Source organism: Myotis lucifugus, unplaced genomic scaffold (assembly GCF_000147115.1).
Source record: "Myotis lucifugus unplaced genomic scaffold, Myoluc2.0 scaffold_58, whole genome shotgun sequence".
In the NCBI taxonomy this organism is placed as follows: domain Eukaryota; kingdom Metazoa; phylum Chordata; class Mammalia; order Chiroptera; family Vespertilionidae; genus Myotis; species Myotis lucifugus.
The window spans coordinates 5694569-5721546 of NW_005871106.1; the positions used below are offsets into that span (position 1 = coordinate 5694569).

At 41.5% G+C, this 26978-nt stretch overlaps 1 protein-coding gene across 1 annotated transcript in view; it reads right to left on the reverse strand.

The window, feature by feature from the left end:
- Positions 1-26978, reverse strand: part of PIEZO2 (piezo type mechanosensitive ion channel component 2) — a 330099-nt gene that overhangs the window by 259568 nt on the left and 43553 nt on the right. The window contains 1 exon segment of the mRNA XM_023754259.1: positions 1502-1597. Within this exon segment, the coding sequence (XP_023610027.1) occupies positions 1502-1597 (96 nt within the window).

Here is a 26978-nt window from a genome sequence, read left to right on the forward strand (position 1 = left end):
CTACCGAGACTGAGGCAAGAGCAGGGCTGGTTATTTGGGAAGAAGGCAAAGCAGTCATTGTCACATAATGATGAAGGGGGAAATCTCAGTTACCTGATTTCCAGATGAAACGATAAGGGGACAGACACCTTGCTATAAAAGCAATAGGTGCTTTATTGGACTATACACAGGTACTCCTTTCTAAAGCGGTTTATTCTGAATGTGTCTGGAGCCTTATTTCTTTGAAACATGAGCTCCAGGCCATGAACTAGGAGTAGCCTGTGTATTTCATCTTGGTTCTGAGGCCAGAAGCTATTCTGTTTAAAGGTCTTTGTTTATACTGAACTCTAGGAAAGAGGCTAAGGTGGGTGCGGTCACATAAACAATGTATTTTTGGTTTGAATGAGGATTTGTATAAACTCACATTTCTGGACCCCTTCTTAACTTTGTGTATTAAGGATTTAAGTGACTTAGAAGACTATTATTTAAATTCTTCCTGTGGCAGGAAAATCAACACAGCATCTGCAGTCATAACTATTAGGATGAATGGTCATAATATGCACTGTAAATGTAATAGTTAAGGGGAGGAATGGAAAAGATAGTCATTATTTGCTGCTCTGGACCCCCAGCCCTTACTTTTTTCCTGAAGAGGCACCACTATGAATTGGCAGCCTTAACCATGGCCTTTTCCAACTACAAGAGGTTGGGCCAAACAGATTCCTTTTCCTCTCATGTAAACATACAGCCATCATACTCACCTAAGGCATTTGGCACAACCCTTATATAATGGTATTGTTTTGAAAAGCAATTTATAAATTAACTCAGTGTGGTTTAATTTTAATATTTGTGGACGAACTTCAAATATATAAATTGATCAACCAGATCATGCTTCCTAATCAGAGCCTCAGGAGAAATGTCATTGTTCTTTTCTATAACTTCAGGTTCTTGTAGAGCAATGGGAAACAAATCTAAAGTTGTGTAGCAAAATGCTTGAGAAACTATTCCTCAAATGCAAATCACTTACTCACAGTACTGGATAGAGGCATATGTAAGAGATCTCAACTGATGTGTGAACAAATCATGACTAGGACTCGGTTTCTGATCCTCCTCCTGTTGGCAGCTTAGAAATGTAAGGTACCTCGCTGCCCCTTTTCTACTTGCCACCACATCCTCTCCAGCAATCCAATATGCAAAGCATGTGCCAATTTTGTCACACCATCTGCCTTATTTCATTGACAATGTATTGAGTTCGTCTTAACTAGCCAAAACATTCCAGATGTACTGCAAGCCTACTAAGAGGGAGTTAATATGGAACTTGCATGGGGATATTAGTGGTGTACATAAGTGACATGTGTCAACATGTTCCGCACCGCTCTGCTTGGTGCAGCTGTTCACATGTGTGATACCCAGTCTCCACTGGACCAGCTTGCTGCACAGTGTCTTTATCCCATCAGATAAAGACAGCCCAGCAGAGTCAGCAAATGCATTCAGAATGTGGCACAGAACAGTAACTGTCTCTTACCTTGCATCGTTGCTCTTGTTGGTTCTGAAAACAGAGGGATGAGCAAGAGGTAGATGAGGTAGACGAAGGAGAGTCCATTGTACCGGAATGCACATGCTGTGGGTGGAGAGAGAGAAGAGAAAAAATGAGCTAATAAGGTAGGCTAACAGGATACATGCAACTGTGTGGTGACAGCATCAAGTATCCCTGGATCAAGCTAAGTAGATATGTCAATTAGGAAGTAAAAATTGAGCATTTATTCTGTGTTCATTACTATGTTGAGGAGGATGAAAAATGGAGAATTAAAATGCATGGTTCCTGCTCTTAAAATCTAACCAGGAAGGCAACACCAATATATCTGAATGAAGGCAGGTCATAAGTAAGTCATAAATTAAGTAGGAAAATTAAAATTGCTACAAAAATACAGAGGGAAATGGAATTAGTGAGGGTTTGAGGTGTCAAATAAGGTTGTCAATGGAAGCGATGACACTGAAGAGAAAGAAAAGAGAAGAACAATATTTGTTAAATGTTCGATGGTAGGGCTTTGTACTCATTTAATCCTCATTTTATAAGTAAGCACTCTCAGGCTCAGAGAGACTCAATCATTAACCTGATTCTCCCAGCTAGGATGTGACGGAGTCAGAACTGAGTTCAGATCTGCAAGCCTGTGCCCATTCCTCTGTATCACTCATCTTAAAAGTAGCACAGAACTCCAGTGGAGGCCTTGCCCCTCCAAGTTCCCATTTCCTCACCTGTGAAATGGGTATAATAATTGTCTCTAACTTGCTGGGCTTATGAGGAATAAACATAATGTGTCTAAAACACTTGGCTCTGGGTCTTATCCAGAAAAAAAAACAACAACTTAAAAACTTAAAAACATGAGCAATTGTTATAAGCATCCTCATTACTAGATGGGGAGAAATGTGCAGTATTCCATGTAGAAAGAAAATGAGCACATTATAGCAATTTAGAAAATAAAGTTTGGGATGAATGAAGACAGACTAAAGATGAGAAGGAGTAAGTATGCGTTTGTAGAATGAGGAGATCAGGTTAACGGATGTCACAGGATGGGGAGATGTTGAAACAAAAGTTAGTAGGAGAGAAAATGGAGGGCAGGGAAATATGGAGTTGAGATCTTAGAAAACAGTCACCGATAATGTGGATCAGGAGAAAACATTTCAGAAAGATTAATCATGCAATTGCATATTAGCCAGATTGGTGGGAAGCAAAACTCAAATACTCTGCTGTGGTAACAACATTGGGCTATAAATGAGAACTCGAAGCAGTGTGGTAATGATGGTAATATTTTTTAAAGCAACCAACAGAATAAAAAGGGATTTTTAAAAATAATTATGGAGAGGTGTGAAGAGAAATTATATAAAATGACTCCAAGGCGTACAACCCAGGTAATGATAAGGATTACAGCCAGGAGAAGAATAAGACATTTAAGAGGAAAGTGAAAAGTTGGACACATTCATGGAATCAAATCATGGCACTTAGATCTCATGGAAATAGTCATGAAGAATGTGGACAGCATTTCTACATAAATGGAGAGGAGTCCTGAGCAGAAGTGTTAGTTGAAATGACAAGGAGGGATGGATTCTCCAAAGGCAAGAGCAATAAAGAGAAGCACAAAAGATGGAGGCTTCTGCTGTGGCTATTGCTCACTGATGGGGAGAGTGGGGAGAGGAAAACTGGCATGCCTAGAGGTGAAAATCAGCAGAACATTTCAGACAGATAAAAGAAAAGTCCATTTTCACAAGAGGAAAATTTTTCACAAAAGAAGTTCACCACAACAGAGAAACAAGTTTGTCATTTGATCATCAGTAAGGATGCGAGAGCAGGCCTTTGAAGAAAGCTCAGCCCAGAGCAGGGATGGAACTGACTTATGGAAGAGCAAGAGAAGTACTGTCATAACCAGGAAATGGGAAACAAGAAGGGAAACCAGGGTATCAAGATCTTGGGTACCCCTGGTCAAGAGTGTGGAGGGTCTTGGAGCACGGGACAGTCCAGTGTGGGATGTGCATCGGGATTAAGAGATGCGGAACCCACATCAGAAGACCAGGTCAATAAGTGCTAATCCTGAGACAGAATCTGGACAAGAGCTTGGCACTTGCAAGCCCAGGGTGCCCTGCTTGCTCTAGAAGCTGGCAGTGGAAGAGGCAATAGAAGGGGAAGTGAGGATAGTGTAGTAGAGGAGGAAGAAATCAACAAAAAAGAGCTTTTTATCCCAAGGTGGCCATGCATATATTTGTACCTTTGTATAACATTGACATTCCCAATCTCCTTTATGAAAAAGATCTAAAGCAGGAAGAAGTGTTCACACTATTGATTGGACTGACGGGAGAATACATAAATGAGATAATATAGAAGAACAAGAACATATGTCTGACTCATACAACTTAACAAAAGGAAGATAAACAACCCAATCAAAAAATGGGCAAGGGACCTAAATAGATACTTTTCGAAAGAGGACATACAGAAGGCCAAGAGACACATGAAAACATGCTCAAAGTCACTAATCATCCAAGAGATGCAAATCAAAATAAGAATGCGGTACCATCTTACACCTGTCAGAATGGCTATCATCAACAAATCAACAAACAAGTGCTGGCGAGGATGTGGAGAAAAAGGAACCCTCGTGCACTGCTGGTGGGAATGCAGACTGGTGCAGCCACTGTGGAAAACAGTATGGAGTTTCCTCAAAAAACTAAAAATGGAACTCCCATTTGACCCAGTGATCCTACTTCTAGGAATATATTCTAAGAAACTAGAAACACCAATCAGAAAGGATATATGCACCCCTATGTTCATAGCAGCACAATTTACCATAGCTAAGATTTGTAAACAGCCTAAGTGCCCATCAGCAGATGAGTGGATTAAAAAACTGTGGTACATCTACACAGTGGAATACTTATGCTGCTGTAAAAAGGAAGGAACTCTTACCATTTGCAACGGCATGATGGAACTGGAGAGCATTATGCTAAGTGAAAATAAGCCAGTCAGAGAAAGATAAATATCACATGATCTCACTCATTTATGGAATTTAATGACCAACATAAACTGATTAACAGAAACAGATCAGCCCTCCAAACCTCAGAGGGAAGGTAAGGGAGGGTGGGAGTAAGGGGGAGAGATCACCCAAAGGACTTGTGTGCATGCATATAAGCCTAACCAATGGACACAGACCCCAGGGGGTGAGGGCATGAGTGGGGGGGGTGGCTGGAGGGCAATGGGGGGGGGGGGTAAGGACACATATGTAATACCTTAACCAATAAAGAAAAAAAAAGAACATATATCTGAATTGCCTTTCTAGCTTCCCTCCCCTCCCCTTCTGCTTATTTCTCATCCAGAGTTGAAGTTCCCTAAAAACAATCCAAAGGTATTTGGTTATTCATTCAGTCAATATTTATTGAGCATGTCCCATGTGCCAGGACCATCAAAGATCCCTTCCTGCCTCTGGGAGCTTACATTTGGTGGTGAAATGTATGATGAACAATAAAAGGTCAATTACATGTATGTTGGAAGATAAGGGTTATGTAAACAAGAAGTCAGCAGGAAAAGAGGGACCACCGGTACACTGGGTGAGGCAGGCTATGGCAGCATTCATTACGAACACTGAAGATAGACCTCAATGAGAAAGTGCGATTTGAGCCAAGAGGTGAGGTAAGTGAGTGAGCTGACCCAGCTACCTCGTGGGAGAGCGTGTCAGGCAGAGTCAGTGGCTCAAGCCAAAGCCCTAGAGCAGAAGCAGACTTGGCCTGTCTGATCTGCCCAAGACAGGGGAGCCCAGTGTGCAGCAGAGTCCTGGATTGGGCCCGATCATGCAGGCCTGTCAAGGGGTCAGAGGATGGTGGTTTCACTCTGAGATGTCAATTCAGTGACAGTTCTTACTCTTGGTTCAAGGTTGCAGACCTGCCTCCTGCCTGCGCCTGCAGCTTCATTTCCACTCATGCACACTCTATGCGCAACTCAACAGCCAGCTCTTTCCATCTGCTTTGCTGCTTCCTGCCTTTAGACCTTACAGGCACCATTCCCTCCCTCCATCTAGAATATCTTCCTGTCCTTCCTATCAGGCATATTCCCACACAGCTCACCTGTTTCCTCTTATGGGAAGTTGTCCACATCCATGACCTCCCCCAAACGGAAGTGCATTTCCCTCCTTGGTGCCTCTTCCAGAGCACCTCTCATTCAATGTCACAGGCATCTGTGTATGTCTGTGACCATGTCTGTTTTGTCCAGTGCCCTGTGCCCAGGAGATGCTCATGCTCATGGAAGGAAGGAATAAATAAATGAAATGAAATAAAAAAGATGTGAGGGCATCTAAAAAGGAAATTGGGTGTTCAGGTGTACAACATTCTTGGTAGCATAGAAACATCACAACTGACGTTGCCCAAAATAAACCTTTAATCAACTGGAATATTTCTTTGTTTTTATACTTAGAGTGTGTGTTTTTTAATGACGATTTATATTATGCAGCAAATTACCTAACTGTGCATTCCTGGGTAAAGAGAAAAGTAGAACTTACTTGTATAACTGCATTACTTTGAAGTAGCATTCATAGTGCACTTGTCTGCTGTGGACTTGTATCAGTAATGACTTATACCAATGAGCCTGCTGTGTGTCAAGCCCTGATCTGTGCACTACACATATATTAACTCATACCATTACTGTCCTCCCTTTACAGATACTGTTTTATTCTCTTTCTACACATGAAAAAGCTGGCACAAGGAAAAAGCAGCGCTAAGTGCAAGCACAGCTAAGTAACAGGCTGAGGATTGAGTCTGGGAGTCTAGTTCCTGAGTCTGCGCCATCATCAGGAATCTTCTGGGCTTCCTCACTGCTGCACATCCCTACCTGTCTACCTCCTCCCTAGTTAACTGCCAAGGGCTCAAGGGAGGCAACACCTTGCTCCCACAGGTTGACAAACACTCTGTATGCATTTTGCTGTTTTATATTTATAACCTTGTTCTGTAAGGTTTTATACTATGCACTAGAGGCCTGGTGCACGAAATTCATGCACTGGGGGGTGGGGGTCCCTCAGCCCAGCCTGCCCCTCTCACAGTCCGGGAGCCCTCAGTGGATGTCCTACTGACGGCCACAGTCTGGCAGCAGAGGCTCGGAGCAGTTGCCCCGTGTATGTGTGTGTGTGTGTGTGTGTGTGTGTGTGTGTGTGTGTCTGCTGGGGGCCTGCCCCCAGTCACATCGTGGAGGCTTGGAGCAGGCGCCCCTCTGTGTTGATCTCTCAGGCTCCTGGCCTCGCCTGTGTGTTGTTCTCTCCCTTGAGCTGTGGCCAGGGTGGGGTGCTGCCTGCAGGCCCCACTTGCCTGCTCGCGGATCGCCGTGGCAACCCTGGAGCAGGCCCTGCTGGGGGCTGCCTGTGGGCAGCGCTTTCCTGCTCATGGATCCCCGCAGCGACCCACAAGCAGGCCCTGCTGGGGGCTGCCTGCCCCCATGCTTGCCTTCTCCAGGGCTGCGTGACCTGCTCGCAGGTTGCCGAGGCAATGCCTGCTGGGCTCACGTTGCCAGGGTGACACCGCCAGTGTCCTGCCCCGCCGCTATGGGTGCCGCCATCTTTGTCGTGGAGTTATGGATAATTTGCATATTACTCTTTTATTAGATAGGATGGTAGAAATGTGTATACAGAGGATATTTCTGATGGCTAACTTTGAAGGAGGGAGAAGGGAGTCTACTCTTGGTTTCTCACATCACAACCTTTATTTGTAGCAAAATCTAAAGAGGAATGACCCATGGTGGTAGTCAGCCTCTGAGTGGCGCCCAATAGAAGTCCCCTGGTTGCAACACCAGTGAGTAAGCCCTGCTCTTGAGTGTGAGCTGCAACTGGTGACTCACTGCCAGGGAGCAGTCAGACAGAGAGTCCGGATCCCATCTGGTGGCTTCTGTCCTGGCCACCCCCTCTGCCTCTCCTCTTGCTCACTCTGAGAGAAGACTGCTGCCAGGGAAGAGGCTCATGTGGCAAGAAGAGGTCTCTAGCCAGCAGCTAGCCCTCACCAACCAACAGCCACAAGTTAGCTTAGAAGCCAGTCCTGGGAAGACTGTGCTCTAACCAACCCCTTGACTGCAGCCTGTCAGAGAGCCTGAGCCATTCCTGACTCCCAGAAACTCTGACATAGTGTTTGTTGCTTTAAGCGACAAAATGTTTAGGTAATTTGTATGTAGCAATAGATGATTAATACAAACTTTAAAAAAAAAACTTAAGCCACCTCTAAAAATCCAACTTCATTTATGTTTTAGTCTGAAATTATGCCATTTGACAACAATGGACAAATTGCTGAACTCCCCACTTTAATATGCTTGAAGTTGCTACCCAGGATTTACCCAAGCATGTGGGGACTCTGAGTGCCATATTTAAGTGAGTTACCCCCATCTAGAGCAAAATATGCTTTTGAACTTGTCAATAAGGCACATTTGAGCAAAAAAAGCCTTAGAATGCAAACAGCAGCTGTTCCTTTATCAAGCAAGACATTGCCCTTGTTCAGGACCTGGGGACACTTCTTGTATATTCATTACTCTTCCTAATGAGCTTCAGATTCTGGCTGCACAACGTTCCTGATTCCCCACAACTCTCGTGGACAGTCAAGTCACCGGGACCTCTGTCCTCTGCCTTAAGAATTTTATTGTTGACAGTAGAGTGTTTTTATTAATGCAGATCAAGGTGTTCAAAGGGGAAAAAAAGATTGTTTTCTTTACCTACACATGCACTATAGTTTCTACTATTTCCACTATAGTTTCTACCTGGTTAAACCATCCAAAATTAAGGGCAATTTCCCTTAAAGTAATTTCCCAAATAAAAGACTTTGCCAGCTAGAGAGTTCACAATTACAAATGGAGATGACAAGTCCTCACTGAAGGGCTTCATAAACATCAAGGCTGCCATTTGAATTGTAAACACCTGGGCTCATCTAATGAATGAGTTTCATTTTCTAAGGAGAAAAGAAGGCATGTGGTTTTGGAGAAACTCTTCAAGTAGGAAAAATGGTAGATTTGACTTTGACAACTTATAATTTATCAATATAGAAAGGGGAAAAAAACCTCTTGCAAATATAAAATTGTTAAAATGGCCACATAACATTTATTTAAAAAAATACTCGTGTTGCAGTACACGAATATTAATTTCCCTATTATTACAATATGCTCATGGAGAGTTTTACGCACTTTAATTACCCTTCCATAATAGTTGAGGGCAATAATTTTAGATTATGTTATCAAAGTTAAGTGCTCTCAGAGCAGAATTTTTAGCAAGACATGAATGACTTCCTACTTCCTTCATACACTTCCGCCAGGCCAAACAACATCTCACTATTAATGGCCTGGGAGACAGTGTCTTAAATGTTTAGAACCTTCATTACAACTAAGTACATCCTAAATGTTCTTTATTACCTCAGGGAGCTTTGTTTAACAGTTACCAGAGCAGTAGATACACACTATTCAGAATAAGCCATTTCAAAACCAGGTGACAAAATAGTTCTGTCAATTCAGTGATTCTAGAAATTTTGTGTTTATACTTTTAATATTTTTCCTTCTGTACCCAGAACAACCAATCGGTTGCTCTTAAAAGAATGCCCTTTCAAAATTATGGTTTATTTTATTTTTTTAAAAACCACCAACGATACAAACAGCTGCAAAGTATTTACAATGAAACAGGAAGAAAATTAAACAATCATAGATTTTTTTTCCTAAGGAAGCAACTATAAAAGAAATAAGAGGCAGGAAAAAGGCTGTTATGTCACCTGATTCATTGTCTATTTGTGTAGCACTCTTTCCTCCATTATATACTCCTGTGTTTTACATCCGGTTAAATTTATAAATGTCCCAGATAGTGATGCTTTGGAACAGCTGACAGTCAAGACAAGAGCATTTTTTTCCCTTTTCCTTTATCTTTGACTTCCATATCCACCGGAGGTCTTGTCCCAGTGCTTCCTTCAGATAGTTACAAAAATTATTTCTTCAAGAAATATATGCCAGAAAGTCTCTCCCACTTCTGTTCAGAAGCACAAGACACATGCTTACCCACTTAATCTCAGATAGCACCTGCATTATGTTCTTCATGCACAGCATAGAGTGTTCATATATCTGTGACTCAAAAGGCTAATAGAAATATTGTTTAAATAAGAGAATGTCATGCTTTCATATTTAGAGATAGTCCCTATATTTTAACATTACATTTTTATACAAAGATGTATGAAGCTGAATTTGTTCTAGAAGTTTGTGGATACAAGACTAAACCCATCAGTATTTCTCACACTTCAAGAAACAGAAATATTATATAGAACATTAATTTCATTATAGAGGTTGGTTAAAGAATGTAATTTTAGAATAAAGCCTCAAGAAAAAAAAGACTTTTATAGGCAATAAATTACAAGGACTTAGAATCAAATTGTATTAGCAAAAAACCATAACCATTGCTCACTTTACTAAAAATGTTAAGCCAATCTAAGGGAAAATCAGGTGAAAGTCTCTTATTTGTAAAATATAAAAGCCTTTGGTCTGTTTTTTTTTTACTTTTTCAAAATAATCTGGGATACCATCTATTTGAGATTGGCCAAGTGAGTTTAAAAATTTTTTGTATTTTTTAATTATTATAAAAAGGTAGGGATCTATATTATATTTTTAATTCATTCAATATGTATATATCAAAGTGAATATTACTAACACTATTAACTGTTTAACTTAGATTTCTAAACTCATCCTGATTGTACAGTTTGCACAAAATACATTTTTTTAGAAGCATGCACTGTAAGTCCTAGCCGGTTTGGCTCAGTGGATAGAGCATCGGCCTGTGGACTCAAGGGTCCCAGGTTCGATTCCGGTCAAGGGCACATGCCGGGTTGTGGGCTTGATCCCCAGGAAGGGGCGTGCAGGAGGCAGCCGATCAATGATTCTCTCATCATTGATGTTTCTATATATCTCTCTCTCCCTCTCCCTTCCTCTCTGAAATCAGTAAAATATATGTTTTTTAAAAAAGCATGCACTGCTAACTTTTTTCCCCATTAAAAATATCTTTTAATATATTATTCACCATTTCACAAGTGTGCAAAAGTTGTATGTAAAACACAAATCCTTATGCTCAAGCTTGTTCATGCTCATGCCATGACACTGTCCTCTGGTCTGAGAGAATAACAACATGGATATTTTCTAGTGGTTGCAAATGAGGAAATAAAGCTTTTATGCTCATAGATGATTTCTGAGGCTATCTGAAAAATATATATATGAGAAATCAGGTCTATTTCATTGTGAGCATGAAGAACCTGCATTTAAACCCACAGTTCCTAAGCTTACCCAAAATAAAACTTGCTCTCTTACCATTGTGATGAACAAGAACTACGGTGCTTGAGTGAATGCTGAGAAAAGGTCAAACATTAACATTATTTATCTGCCCATCCAGAGGAGAGTTAGTATTTGTAGACTGAAAGTTAAGACCTCACCAGCTTGCTTAGGTCTGTGCCATGGTGTTTTCTGATTTAGAGTTGCTCACCATCCTTCATGTACACATTTATTCTCATGTGTGGAAGATACTTTTTAGCTTAGTCTTAACTCACTTTTTTGTAATTCAATAATTGACAGAACTATGGATTACTACTGTACCTCTCTAATAATCTATTATTAGCAGAATGTAGATCATTTTTTGTATTAATTAACTGCAATTAACCTTAGTGTATAAAAAGCTATTAATCTTTAAGAATTTAAAATTTATTTTTCTCAGTAAAAACATTATTTTAAAGAGAGCTAATTATCACTTACCTTTAATTTTATACTAACCTTTTAATTTCACTTTTTGATTTTTAATTAACTGTCTTTATTAACGCTATTTTTTTTAACATCACTTTTCTGTAATTTTCCCAAAGGTTAACTTTACCTTCCTAATACAAAGGGTGGGACAAAGTAGGTTTACAGTTGTGAATAAATGAAAGAGTTTATTCTTGTATTATTACTTATTGATTATTGTATTATTTTCCATACTTTTTCCCCACCCTGTCTATAAATTCTACTGCACTGCCAGTTCACTGTAGTTTGATTTTTTCACCATTGGTCATCTGAAAAGCCTAAGTGTTTAGGACCCTAATAATAAAGCAAACTTTCTTCCAGACTTCTACTTACTTAGATTGGTTAATACCACAATCTGTTTCACATGTTCACTTTAATAGACACATCAAGATTTCAAATTTGGAAAGTTACCCTTCCATCTATGTTGATATCGGTATTTCTAAACTATGAGGTTGAACCATCAAACTTGATGGCTTCATTTGCCAAAATGACTAAATATTAACAAGTTCAGATGATTCAACCTGCAATAAGTAGATGCTCATCCCTAAGTAAATTCTGACAGCTGTGGGTACAGGTGGGACAGCAAAGACTGGAACATATAGGTGCAGGGATATGTATATATATATGTAGGCTTTATGCACATGACAGTGGCTTTTTAATAACTGTATTAATTTACTGCTGCCACCATTTCTTTCTTTCAAGAACTTAGTAAAAGAAGATTTTCTGTAGGCTTTTACTGTAGGCTTTAGAATATTCTATATTATTCTTGGCAGCATCCTCCCTGGACTGATATGTGCATTAGCATGAGAAGAAATCAATTCAGCTACCTTTAATGAAGTCCTATTTCTTCCATCTTCAGCACATGCTGCCCAACATTGTATCTCGTTTAACAACTAATACAGCTTAAAATTGATTTAAAATGACTGTTTTTATCTTGATAAGTTTATTTTGACATCCTGCCTGCTTCTTCCTGAGGACACCCTCTTCCCTGACATATATAGAGCTATTGCTATTGCCTTCAAATATTTCTGTTGCTAGAGAAATAGACACGCCTTTTATGGCATGAATTCAGCCTTCCACTATGTCAAGGGTTTATACTTATGATACCACACTAATGAAGAACAGCCTCCGACCACAGTGTGAAATCCTTGCTCCCAGAACAACATCCAAAATAGCAATGAATTGGACTGATGCCCCCAAATTAGCGTCTTCCGCCAGATCTCTCTGCTCAGTCTCTGACTACTCAGTCTTTGACCTTGCATTGGGCTTTTTCCTCATCACTTTGAATGTTTATCAGTTTGTGTTCCTGAGAATGGAGTGGGGTTCAAGAGAATCCTCTCAATAAACACAGGAGACATTTAAGCTTGCCCACCCATCCTCATCCCACTTCCTGGGCTGCTCAGCTTTCTGCTCTCAGTCTTACTACCCTTCTTTATATATTTCATACTCCTGTCTTGTAAAGCTAAGGTAGTTTAAAAATTGCCGGTACGCATTAGAGTATCCCAGTACCATATTTAAGCTTACTACCGTGTTTTCATCAGATCATGGCTTCAACCTGAGAGAGCATTTGCTTTTTGGTCAATAAAGAAAGAAGTCTTAGATCTCCTAGGCATAGATAACATTTCCGTTTTCCTGATTACTTGTTATACCCTCTCTTTACTAGCGGATCGATAAAATGTAAAACATTTCCCCAAATCCTCAAAAGTGAAACTGTTTTGTTATCCTAGTCCAGTCAGTGGTCGGCAAACTGCGGCTCGCGAGCCACATGCGGTTCATTGGCCCCTTGAGTGTGGCTCTTCCACAAAATACCAACTTCTGCGCATGGGCCACGAAGTTTCAATTGCACTGTATGTGCACGCCCGCACGTGGTATTTTGTGGAAGAGCCACACTCGCGGGGCCAAAGAGCCGCATGTGGCTCGAGATCCACAGTTTGCCAACCACTGTCCTAGTCTATCTCCAAAATGTAGGTCTGACTCATGAGCCATTATGAGGCTAAGCTGGATGGTTCACATAAAAATTCTGTAGGGCTGGTTACCTAAACAGCTGTCTTTGCTGGGTCCCTTGGCAAATTTTCATCGGGGACAGATGTTGCAGAACCCTGCCACTCTTGGCCTATCCTCTGAAAACGCTCAAGCAACAATGCACTTCCTTACACATAGCTCCCTTCTAGCCAAACCCTCCTATTAGCCACTCCCCACACATGCATGTCACCAGGCCCTAGGCCCCTTTGGAGCAGGGCCTCTTTCCTGCTCACTACTCTAGTTCCTGTTTCTATTTCTACACATGGTAAGCATTTAATAAATATTTACTGAAAGAGTAAATAACTCCCTGCCTCTTTCTTTACCATCTGAAATACCCTCTGCCCAGAAGTGTATTCCAAGTTCCTAAGAATCCTTCAACCTAGCTCAAATAGTTGTCTCCTCCTAAACAATGTCCTCATCATCCCAATAAAAAGTAATCTTTTCTGATTTAAAAAATTAGGACTGGCATTAAGGGAACAATAATTCAATAAGAATTCCCATACCATGGAACTGTGCAGCAGTCACAAAGAGTGGCTGGTGCACATGTGAATGAATACTGGAAGTATTCACAATAGAATCAGTAAAGAAAACAGGTCATAAAACTGTAGAGAATATGACAGGTCTATGAGTCGATATTAATATCCCCCATTTTCAGGAAACTAAGGCTCAGAGAGGATAAGTCACTTGTCCAGGTCAAGGTGGAACTAGAATTTAATCCCAGCCTGGCTGACTCCAGAAGCTGTACTCTTCACCCATCCACTCTGCCGCTCCTCTTCAGCACACAGAAAACATCTAAGACTATATCCGCTATTAACAGAAGTCACTTCTGGGAAGAGGTACTGAAGGAGGAAGAACAGTAGCTTTTTATATTATACTGTTAAAGTTTCTCAGAATGTGTATATTTTGTGATTTAAAATAAAATTAGCCCTGGACAGTTTTCTCAGTGGTTAGAGCAGGGTTGGGCAAACTTTTTGACTCGAGGGCCACAATGGGTTCTTAAACTGGACCGGAGGGCCGGAACAAAAGCATGGATGAAGTGTTTGTGTGAACTAATATAAATTCAAAGTAAACATCATTACATAAAAGGGTACGGTCTTTTTTTTTTTTTTTAGTTTTATTCATTTCAAACAGGCCGGATCCGGCCCGCGGGCCGTTGTTTGCCCACAGCTGGGTTAGAGCATCCGCCTGCAGACCAAGGGGTCGCAGATTCGATTCCTGGTTGGGGCACATACCTTGGTTGTGGGTTCCCCAGCCCCAGTAGGGGCACGGGAGGCAAACAATCAACCAATGTGTCTCTCTCAGATCTCTCTCTCTCTCTCTCTCTCTCTCTCTCTCTCTCTCTCTCCCTCCCTCCCCCCCTCCCTCTCTCCCTCCCTCCCTCCATCTGTAGAAATCAATGGAAAAAATATCCTCAGGTGAGGATTAAAAAATTAATTAATTAATTTAATTAAACTAAATCTAAGAAAAAGTAATCTCTTCCATTTCTGAATGCACATATTTTGTTTTTATCACTCTTATGCCATGACTACATATGGCCTTAGAGTATTTCAAAGTGTAAGCAGGTTACTTCCTTGACTAGACTGTAAGGCCCTTAAGAATAAAGATTTGTCATCATTGTCTCTTTGGGAAACTAGTATAAAGGAATGAACTATTGCCCTTGAAAACAGAAGGTTGGAGGAAAGCTATCATATCTGACTAGTGGTGTATATGTTCAAAAGCTTTCACCAAACAGATTATTCTGCAATACTCAATCTGGCTAACACAATGACATGGCAACAACAATATTAACAAGGAATGACATGGAAGTGTCTGTTGGAAAAATAATATTTGGGTAATAATTTCCACTTCAGCATCCAGGAACAGGCAAAAAATAAGAGAGCCTCTTGAATTATTAACCTTTTCTGTCACAAGGAAGTTACACTCCAGGGAGCTTATCTTGGAAGAAAAAAAAGTGTGTGAAGTTCAATCTAAGCCTTAAACTACAAATGAAGTCAGTGCAAATTCTACTTCACATAAGAGGCTCTATGTGGCTTTGGTCAGCTTTCAGGGAGTGGAGGGACATTTATTAATCTTATATATTACACCAAAAAAAATGGAAAAATGATGCTTTCCAATGTCCTTCTTTAGCAAACATTGAGCCTCACAGCAGGACCCCAAGTGGCAGCAGCCAGAAGAGAAAATAAAAATGTTAATCCCAGTAGAGCTGCTATAAGCAAGTCCATGAGTACCCAGAGCCTCAAATTTCCTTCACAAAAAAAGGGATTAGCCAGGTGTCATTTTTTTCAGGTGACTAGAGGCTAGATCAATCCCAAGTGCTACAGGGGCACATGGGATGAGTTGCAAGGACTTCAGAGACCTCCCGGAGCCATCCTGGGGCCACTTCTCTGCTGGCAGAACCAAGTTCCCAGCCTGGACATTGCTCACTGCGGCATGAGCTAGGAGTGGGGTTTAAAAGTCTATACAGGGGGAGAGGGCTGCTGAAGATGAATTTCTGCAAGCAGAGGAAGGACTGGAGTGGGAGCGCTGAGAGCAAACGCTTTCCCTTGGACAACTTTAAAGCAAATACCCGCTTCAGGACCCCAGGCATTATTTTTTTGTCCTTTTCTCCTTCAGCTAAAAATGGGAAGGAACCTCTCAAAACCAACCTTAAACCATCTGGAGGAATCACACAGTGGTCAACAAGCAAGGAACATCCTACCACTTCATCACTACTTCATCAGGAAGAGCCTAGTAAATCCAATTAAAACTTCATATTAACACCATAATTAGGAGGTCAAGGGAGGGAAAATATAGATCACAACAATTATCTTCCTTATGAATGTACACTATTTTGGAGTTGTTTTGTGTTTTTAAGTTGATTAGGCCTTTCCTTGGCACAAATAAATCCCGAAGAGCAAAAAATTCTATTTTTCTTTTCTAATGTTGATGTTTTTCTCAGTATCACCTGGAACCTATTAAGTTTTGCAGCAGACTACCTAGAAATTCAACCTGGAAACTAAAGGAAAGCACACTCCAGTCTCCTTTGTTTTCCTCACATATACTCCCTGAGGCCCCAAAATTCCTCTCCCCAAGGCTTCATCCAGACTGCAATAATGGAAGGATTTCAAAGGAAAAGAGCAGGATTTGATCCTAGCACCTGTGACAGTGGTCGGCAAACCACGGCTCGCGAGCCACATGCGGCTCTTTGGCCCCCTGAGTGTGGCTCTTCCACAAAATACCACATGCGGGCGCGCACGTACAGTGCGATTGAAACTTTGTGGCCCATGTGCAGAAGTCGGTATTTTTGACCACTGCACTAGGAGGTGGGAATGTCAAGACACACTTCAGATTGGACTGAAGCATCCTGTGAATCAGAGGTGACACTGTCACAGAAATTAGCTTAGTGACCATGACCTCCTTTACCCTGTAGAACCCACTCAGGTTTAGCCCAGCAACCTACTCCACCTACCAACCCACACAGTTCACAACTTGAGGGCCCAAACCCCCGTCACTCTGCTTCCCACAGCTGGTACAAGGACAGTCTTCTCACTTAGGCAAGAGTGATTTTGTTCATTTTTATAGATGAAAACTATATCGCAGAAGGACTTGCATGTTTTAACTTTATTTCATTTCCAGCTACTCTAAAAACTGACTTATTATGTTTTATTACAAGACAGAAATACTTTTACTTAATTTAGTAGATAGGACCAACATTTCTCTAGGAACGAGAACTATATTGGGGTGTTTTTTGAAATAAGTTTTAGGGGTATAATGAGAGGTCTCGGGGCATCCAGGAGAGGGCACAAATGTGTGTGAAGGTGAAGCCACTCAGATGTGTGAGTCCTGCAGGACATGGTGTGGCCTCTTCCTGAGACAGGGAGCACTCATGGAAGGCTTGGTGCAAATGCCTGAAGGAGCTGCACTTGACATCCAACTTGACAAGAGGCAGAACCAAAGCGGGACACAGATGTAGGGAGACCCAAGGCAGGAAGAGTTAAAGGATTTGCAGAAGTCATCCTCAGAGGGCTCTGAGCTCTCACAGGCTGTGCAGCTGGGGGTCAGGGGACAGAAAAGCTCTAGATGACAGCCACTGTATACATGTTTGATACCAAAGCAACAAATCTAGGTAGTTCATTTTGATTTAAAAAGTCAATCAATTCAATTAGGAGAAAGGAGAGGTAGGAAGGGGATATTAGCTGGAATGCATTTTTCTCTTTATAATCCTTTGTTGAATCAATCACATTTTATAGAGCATATGCCAGGAGTTAGGGAAAATAACTTGCTAGCACTGTTCAGGTTACAAAGCCTGTGTCTCATTTGATACAGGCCACAGTCCTGGGAAGTACAACTGGCCATCACTCCCTTTTCAGAGGGGACACAATAGCACAAGGATTAGGACGTAAAGCCAGAACTCAAACCTTGTATTCTGGACATTTTCTTCCTTCCCACTGGCTGCCCATCACCATGGAGACCCAACCACAGCTTCCTCTCTCCTCCTCCCTCCAGCTCCAAAACACATAGTTGGCTTGGACTTGGGTCCCCATGTGACTTAATTTCTTACCCTGAGCACTTTTACCCTACTTTTGTTAACTATTTTCTCTGACAAGAATTTCATTCTGATGATCAGAGATGGTGGAAACTTCACTACATATCACGCCACCCACAAATTTTAGCTTCTCAATTCTGATTTTCAAGAAATCAGGTTTGAGTTGGAATGGAATGAAACTCTGCTCCTAGCATCATCTATCTAGAATACAAATGTGATCAACCCCTCCTTTGCCTTCAACCAACTGTGGAAGCATAAAAGTAGTAACAATTACTAGTCATATACATATTGCATCACCTATTAGTTGTCCTTATTTAGAGATGCTACAGTATCCAGCTCTTTGATTTGTCAGCTTCATCTTTCTCCCCTAGAATGAGGCTGCCACAAAAGCAGTTGCTAAGTGAATAAGTGGATCATAGCATGGACACATGAATATATTTTTTCATCTTCACAAAGCCCCGCAAGGAACTCTCATGTTTACTTTAAAGATGAACATGAAAGTCTAAAAGGATAAATATTTTGCCCTAAGTAATGTCAGTAGCTGGGAGATAATAGGACAAGAATCAAAGCTGAATCAGTCTTTGAATTTCAGACTCCTTCCGCTTCCTTACACTGACTCTCATCCACAACATTCCAGGCCCCTTAAAATCTGGACAACCTATCTCACCAGCCTCAGGCCTCATCACGCCACAGACTCCAAACAGTCACCCACTTGATCAAAATACTCCAAAATCTTTCATTCCTCTTTTCCTTTTGATGTGCTGTCCAATTTCTTGAAATTCCCCTCCTCTTCCTTCCTTTCAAGTGTATCTGGAAAAATCCAGCTCCAAGCCCATTTGCTGAGTAAGTGTCTTCTCCCCAGCCTCCCACATGCTCACCCCAACGTAAGGGGGTTCTTACTACACACAGGTTTTGTTTTTAAAACTGTTTATTGGTCATAAACTATGAGCCAGTACTCCTATCTTGATAAATTATGAAATGACTCTCCTACCCTTCCTTCTTCCTGAGTCCCCTCCTTCCATCTCTATTAAGGCTGCAATTTCCTAGACATTAATGGAAGGCTAAATATGGAACAGCAGATAACACTGTAAAAGTATGGGGAAATTTTTATAAGCTTACTTGAGTTGTAATGCTTGCTGGCGCACGCGTGCACACACACACACACACACACACACACACTCATACTGCTTAGGGAAGGAATGAAGGAAGAAAGAAAAGAAGAGGAGGCGGGAGGGAAGGCATTCCTCCCATAATCAAAACCTTGATGGTATATATAGTAACCGGAAGCCTTGTGAACTTACCCAGGACAAAGACTGTAAATCATCCCCTTTGCATTCCAGCTTCTAGTAGTGTCCTGGTATGGCGTGAGTGACCAACAAATGTATGCTGTATTGAACTGGGTTGGCATTGCATACAAGCACAGCATATTTATTATGACATATAGACTATGAAGGTTGATAATAAGTCAACAGTGGAAAATATTATTAGTTGCCATAAAAATTAAATTAATGTGAGGCTGACATTTAAAAACATAATCTTGTTTACTCTAGTGATATGAAAAATTCAACATGGAAGTCTTAACAGGTTAATGAGACTGATACTTAAGTGGGAAGAATAAACCGGTGGAAAACTTACCTAAACAATAAGAACCAATTTACAAATTTGTCTGTAACTCTTGAGGAGAAAGTGATAGATATGAAAAACACTATTATTATGTATTTGCTTCTTCAGCCAAACTTTCTTATAATAAAAAAATGAGGCAAATAAATAATTCAAGTGTTTTTTAATGAGGAGAGGTGACAAAACTGAAAATGTCATATGCAAGAAAAACAAGATTCAGTTTTATTTCAAAACTATACCTCAAACTCCAAGATTATTTTCGGGGAATGAAGTAAAGTTTTGTATGTTTTGGGTACATGAGTGGCCAATTCTGCCTGTGGCATGGCAGGAAATTGGCCAAATCCACCTTCAGGGTCATCTTCAGCCCTGAGCACACGGTCAGAGTTTGGATTACATTAGCACAGGGCTCATCTGCCCTTTCTGCAGGCAGAATCCTGGGTGCACAAGTACCCCTTCTCCCAAGCAATACAATTGGTCTGTATTCATTTTTGTCTAAATATATTTATCTGACTCTAGATAATGAAAGTGCTTTTTCTTTACAAATAAATAAGAACACAGTGCTGATGCTGAAAGAGTTTATAACCTGGGTGTACAGTGAGAAGAAACCAGCTCTAGGCTATAGTGCTTCCTATGAACGCTGAGAATATTATCTCCTTACGTTGTTTATGGGTTGCTTCACATCCCCTAGTCACACTATGCTCACCTTCTCTTCCTCTCTCTTTCCACAACTTTTCATCAAGAGTGCATAAAACTGCCCAGTTGGCATGGATCAGTGGTTCAGTGTTGACCTAAGAACTAGAAGATCACGGTTCAATTACTAGTTGAGGCACAACTGGCCTCATGTCAGAATCTTCTGGAAAGTCCCATCCACACCCACGGGATCTAAATCCCCAAGAGTAGCACCTTGACAACAACATTTTCCCAACGCATTTCACCAGGTCATTTGGATGGGCATAATAGTTGATAACCACCCCTGCAAGCTCTGAGTTTAACTCATCTTCATTCATTTTGACAATAGAATGCTTAACAGAATACATTGAGGGCCTACCCAGTGAGATTTAAAACCTATTGTTGAATTGAGCTGAAACACAATGTGTCATTGAGCATTTTCAGCAGAAAAGATAACTGAGTTCAGTAATTCATTCACTTCACCAAGAAATCATCCAAAGCAGTGATGACTGGTACCTCTGTCCTGAGTTACTGACAGCCTTTATAACATCCCAAGGTGCCTTCCCATCCCAGGACTCTGAGAATAATGAGAAAAGAGTGTATGTACAGTAATTTGATTGCCCAAATTCTTGAAATTTGTTTCCAAGAGACAAGCTTGTGTCACTGATTTTCAGTTAAAAGATGGGAGCTGGGGGTTGGGGGCGGGGGAGGGAGCCATTCCTCTTCTGAAGAATAATAACCCCAGCTCATGTTTTGGAACATTAACTGTGTGCCACACCTTGTCAAGTCCCTATAAACTTCATCCCCAACTTTCTAATTGACACGTGTTTATTGACCTGATAGTACAAGAATGGGGACAGGTGGAGGGTATATCTCCTCAATCTATCTGATCAACGAATGCTTTCCAAAGGTCCTCACAGGAGGAAAAAGATGTTCCTTTCCTGGGCTATAGGGCTGGGGAGGTGAGTCATGTTCCAAACACACATCTCCCCCAGCTCTGTCCTAGCTCCACTGCACCCACTATTTAGGCTCTGGTAAAAATCTAGACCATTTTAAATCCCATGAAGAAAACCTACTGACCTCATGAACTATGTGTGGTCTTAAAGGGGTCATAAAATCATGACAAAATATGTCAAAATTTCCCCATGCCTCTTCTCATTATAGGGAAGGGAGTGCACAAGAGTTTAATCTGAAATTCTAAAATGTGCCTTGAGGTACTAAGCAGCCAGGCAGAGCCCCTGTGAGTAGAGAGGATGGGAAGGCAAAGCAAAAACCTATCGGTCCTGATGCCGAGATTCTGTTGGCTTGTGCCTCTTGTTCAGCTCAGCTTGCCAAGATTTTTCTTTCTATTGATTCTCCATTACAGAGCATCTGCAATGGTGCCCTTTTCCTGGAACAGGCTGCAGAAGTCCCCTCTGACCTTTGATAAGCTGGCCGCCAAATTTGGGCTACCAGATTAAATGGCCAGGAAGTAAGGAGAGAGGGAGGGAGGGAGAAACACAAACTGCTGTGTAAAAAAAACAACGTGAAACGTAAGTATTTATATTTGGCTTTAAGCTTGGAAATGAAAGTGAATGTGCGACCACTCAATGTGGGATGCACCAAATCTGACCATCTAATGGCTTTACAATACCCACTGCCTAGACTGACCAAAGACGACGGAAACCTATTTTGGACCTGAAGGGGTGGGGTGTTGGGGGACAGGGAGAGGGCAAGGAAGTCAATTACTTCTAGGCAAACTGCCAAATAAGCTTAAAGTATAAATACAAGGCAAAAAATAGATGCACAGCCATTTTATCTTTCCAATCAGAGTTTCACAACCACATCCCCTACTTCCTTTTTAAAAAGTCTGTGCAGGGCACAGTCCTCTTTAAAAGACAGGGCCATACATTCGCATAAGGAAGATCAATTTGTCAAGAGAGCCACCAATATAGGCTTCACAGATCACTACGTTAACATACATGAAATGCCATCTCTCTAGCCTCTGTTTGAATTAACTAAGAAGTAGCCCCTAATAAATTTATAGGTATAGAGGATAAATATGACAAGAATGACAGGTTTTGAGCTCTGGCATAGACAAAGGATGTTTATATTGAAGAGTTATTTCATGACAAAAATGATTTAACTAACAAGTCATTTAGCAACAACTCATTCAGCATGAATCCTTCTGGCTCTGTTATCTCATCTATAACATTAGGAATAAGAAGGCTACCTGTTTCACGAGTGAAAGAGAGGGGTTAAAAAGATAAAAGCATACCTAGGCACGGCTGGCCTGCCATAAGTGCTACAAAAGTGTTCGCTTTTGTTCACATTGCTGTTACTGGAAATCTCTTCCAAGCACTGTGATAAAAATGTGTTAATGCCCAATCCTTGACCCGGCTCTCAGCATCAGGGTTAGTGAAAGCACACCAGCACCCAAAGACAGCAGCACCAGCTCAAGAGCACAATGCACGTGTTTCCTGTCAAAGCCACCACCCAGTCACAATACAGGAGCCCTGCTTCCACGTCAACAACCTCCTGAAGCTGACCACGTCCTGCCACCCAGTCCGTAATGGGTGGACCAGTGGCTTTCCCAGGCTGTTCGTGAGGCACAGCCAGAATTCCAATAAAGGACCCTTGGGAGAGGGTGGCTGATGTGGTCTTTGTTGCAGGCTTATCAGTCAGGTGACTAAAAAGGCAGCGTTCAGATTGTCTGGAACCTTGACTCTAGAAAGAGATTTGAGGATGGAGATTCATAGAGCATATTCTGGTCCAAGGTAAAAACTCATCATCTCAAGCTGTATTTACTACAGCAAAGAACTGGAAATAACCATAGGGAAATGGTTTAAAATATTCAGAAAAATCTATATTATGGAATACTGTTCATCCATTTGAAATTGTGTTGATGATAAATATTTACTAATGGATTGTAAAATAGTTACTAGTATAGCAAATCACAAAAAAAAATTGTATAGCATATGATTTAACTTTATTAATGTGTCATGGGACCTGATATCTAAATATTCATTTGATGAAAGTTTGGGGAAGGGGAAATAAAAATAACAATGGTCATCACTCAGTAGTAAAATTACAATTGATTTGTATTCTGTATTTACCGATTTTAGTGTGTTTTTATGTCTTCTGGAATTAACATAGACTACTTGTCTAACCAGGAAAATTAATTATTAATATTACAGTTATTTTTTAATATTCATGAAAAAGCCTGGACATGTTTTTTTTCACAACCAAGAATAAACTTAGCCCTAACCGGTTTGGATCAGTGGATAGAGCGTCGACCTATGGACTGAAGGGTTCCGGTCAAGGGCATGTACCTTGATTGCGGGCACATCCCCAGTAGGGGGTGTGCAGGAGGCAGCTGATCGATGTTTCTCTCTCATCGATGTTTCTAATTCTCTATCCCTCTCCCTTCCTCTCTGTAAAAAATAAAATATATATTTTTTTAAAAAAAGAATAAACTTAACTGGGCAGAGCAACCTGGATTCAACTTTGGAGCTTGAAGAAATTGGAACACACGGGATTATATAAAAGCAGGAAAGAGATTCACAAGTGAGGTTCAGTCCTTGCCCTTCAGTCACTAAGCCTATACAGTTAGGGTTGGAACTGGGAAAATTGTGGTGCATGGAGCTCCTACCCCCACCTTTCCAACCTACCCACATACCTGTCCTTCAAGCAAGTAGCAGCTGTCACACTTTCTCTTGCCTTTCCCTGTTAAAACCTGTTCTCAGAAACATTGTCCTAATCTGTGCGGAAGGTGTACATTAAAACCACACCATTCTCACTGACCCTGAGGCCTGAGAGCCCAAGAGCTTACAATACGGACTGTGTTTGAGGTCAGGGCCATTTGGTTTCCAGAAGATTTTCAAACTCAAGAATGATTTCTTTAAACATTCTAATTTCAGTAGCTTTATTTACCAGTGATACAGATAAGGAATCATAAAGGTAACTAGAGGAAAACAGTATCCTTTACCTCTGGTCTTCGGTGACTTGCTACTTCCAGAAACACTGTGTCCCCTGAGCAAAGCAGGGCCACCACTTGGGGCAATGGTCCTACCCCTCCCCCACTATAGCTGGTTCCCACCAAACCCCCAGGCCAAACACTGTTGATCCCATATGAAGATCTTGACACAGTCCTAAAAGCACTTCATTTTACTGTATACAGTTTCATGAACAAACAATAACTAAATGTGTTTTCATTTGAAGACTTCAGAGAAATTCACCAAGAAGAAAACAGATCTGTTCTGATGATGTAATCAGATGATTATGGTCAACTTCAGTTTGGGGCACCAGATATTCTCTTCGATAAAATTCTCCCTTTACTGATTCTGGGTAGATGCCAAAAAAAATGGATTTCTCATAGTATCATATCTATTCAGTCAATATCTTAAACTACCTTAAAGATAAATTAAAATTTTTTATCTTTAACATTACTGGGCTAAATAAAAGGTTTCTCTCTGACTATAAGTACCATGAAGGTAAATAATATATCATTTTGTTTACCCCCCTACACTCAATACCTGGCACAAAACCTACTGAATTGTAAACACCCATGTAAATGGGTATTAAGTGACCGAATGTTAAATGAACAGCAATATAAGTCTAGTGGATTCGATGGCTAATAGAATACAACTTTTCCACTTTAATAATTTGATAAGTTCTTTTGTGTTCAACCTTTCACGTGCATATACTAATTAACCCTCCCAAACCACTGGGGTACCCATTTATTAAATTTTTACAATTGAAAAAAATCTGTGGTGACATGACTTTCCTAAAGTCACAGAAAATAGCGTTCACAGGATTCAAACCCAGGCCTTTGATTCCAAATTGATGACTTTCTACTATTTCACAGCTGCCTCCATGGGCAAAGAAACTTCATTCTCTGAAAGACCTAGAGCCAAAATTCAGGAGACCTGGACAGTTGTCAGTGCCCAGAGGTAACAGCAACATTCCAGCAACACTCCAAGATCAATTCATTTCCGCTGATGCTCAGAAGCCCTGCCATTCATTCATTCACCTTCTGAGAACAGACACCCCAATCCTTCCTGCCCAGCTCCAGCTGTTCCTTTGCTTCTCCTCATAAAGTAAAGGCATTTGTTCCCACTTTTTCTCTACAGAATCTAAACAGGAAAGAAAAACAGGAGCTGGATGAAGAGACCATTATTCTACATAAATTATAAAATATCTTTAAACATTGCCTGGGATCATCTTCCAGTTCTCATAAAAACGTCTCTTCTTTGTAAACATTAGTCTGCAAATTTAGAAGCACTTAATAAGACGTCACGTGAAGCACCGCAGGGAGGGCTCGACTGAAAACTGTCTCAGGGGCTCCATCAGCTCCTCCGAGGGCTCTGACAACCATCCCCTGGAAGGGAGTCCCAGGCCCAACCAGTGTAAACGGTTGTGCGGCCTCACACTTGGCGGTGCTGGGGGGCCTGCTCTGGTCCCCACCCACTGCCCATGCTCACCCCTCCACAGAGGGACCTCCGTCCATGTCAAGGAGACACTGGCTGTGCGCTTCTGAGAGGGAGAGAGACTCTAAAGTCTAAGTGAAAAAGGCCGCTGACTGTGGAGACTCATGGAAGAGTAGCCATGCCTATTCCCTCTGTAGATCACAAATAAAGTATAAACCTAAGTCAGCCCTGGGAGCTGAAGTCTAGACATTGGCCTCCTTCCCTTTTCTCCTGGGTCCAATGAGAAAAAATAAAATTCTCCTTCCTTGCCATGAAGGGAGAGGCTAGCTACTTGCAAACAAAAATGCCCTAACTCCGTGTTTTGGAATCGCAGTGTGTTTGAAAGAGGTGACTTTCATTTTAAAAGTGAGGAAATTAAAAAAAAAATAATAAAAAATAAAAGTGAGGAAATTGATAGTCAGTGAGGCAGAGTGACTTGCTCCAGGTCAGAACTAAATTAGAACCCAGGTCAGCACCAACTCCGCAAGCCCGCTTACAGCACCCACCCCACACCTTTGTTCCTCCTCCATTTTAAAATGAATTCAACATGTGGTCAAAGATACTTCTGAATAAAGCTGAAAACATAGCTCAGATAACACTTGTGAAATCATCTTATTCATACCGAGTGAGAATCAAATAGAAGTGGGAAAGAAACGAGCATATCTTGCTGTGTGGTTAACAAAAGTCAATAACCTCAACATGAACCCCCCCCTTCATATAATCCCTGAATCCTAGGTCAGGATGTCAACCCATTTGGAAGATTTGGCCTAAACAGTCCAAAACCCCCTGACGCAGATTAAGGGAGAGATAGAGATGAATCGGTCTCCTTTTCCCTGTACTGGTCCCCATGACTTCCAAAAATAATACTCAGGCCCATCTGTTCAGTAAGGCCTTTAGTTTATTTGTAGTTAGTTGAAGGAGAAGACTATAAATTAAACTCAGATGCCGTGAGGGAGGAACGTCAATCCTTCCAAATTCAACATTGAAAAGCCTTTCTTGTTTTCGTGCCGAATCAAAGACCACGGGGGCAATAGAGCTTTGACCCAGCATCCCCCCTCAACTCCCAGGATGAAAGGCCAGGAAAAGGGGGACTTGTCTGGAAAGCATTCACACTCTCTAAGCCAGCAAGCCAACCTGGGCTCCTTGTGTTGATGCCACGGTACCTGGGCGGCGGCAGATCTCCTGAGAAGTGGTTCAGTGTCTGAGGCACCGCCAGCCTCCTGCCCGGGGCCTGGTGTGCGGCCGAGGTGACGCAGCCACAAGAGAGGGACCACGGCGCCCTTTGTCCATCCAAACCTGAACGCCAACAGACCCCGTGGGCTCCGGGCACTACGCCTCAGTCCTGCCATCAAATACCATTTCGTTGGCTTCTGTGCTATTTGCTTGGTTTTGAATGCTGAGCCCTGTCCAAAGGAAGGCGTCCGGAGCA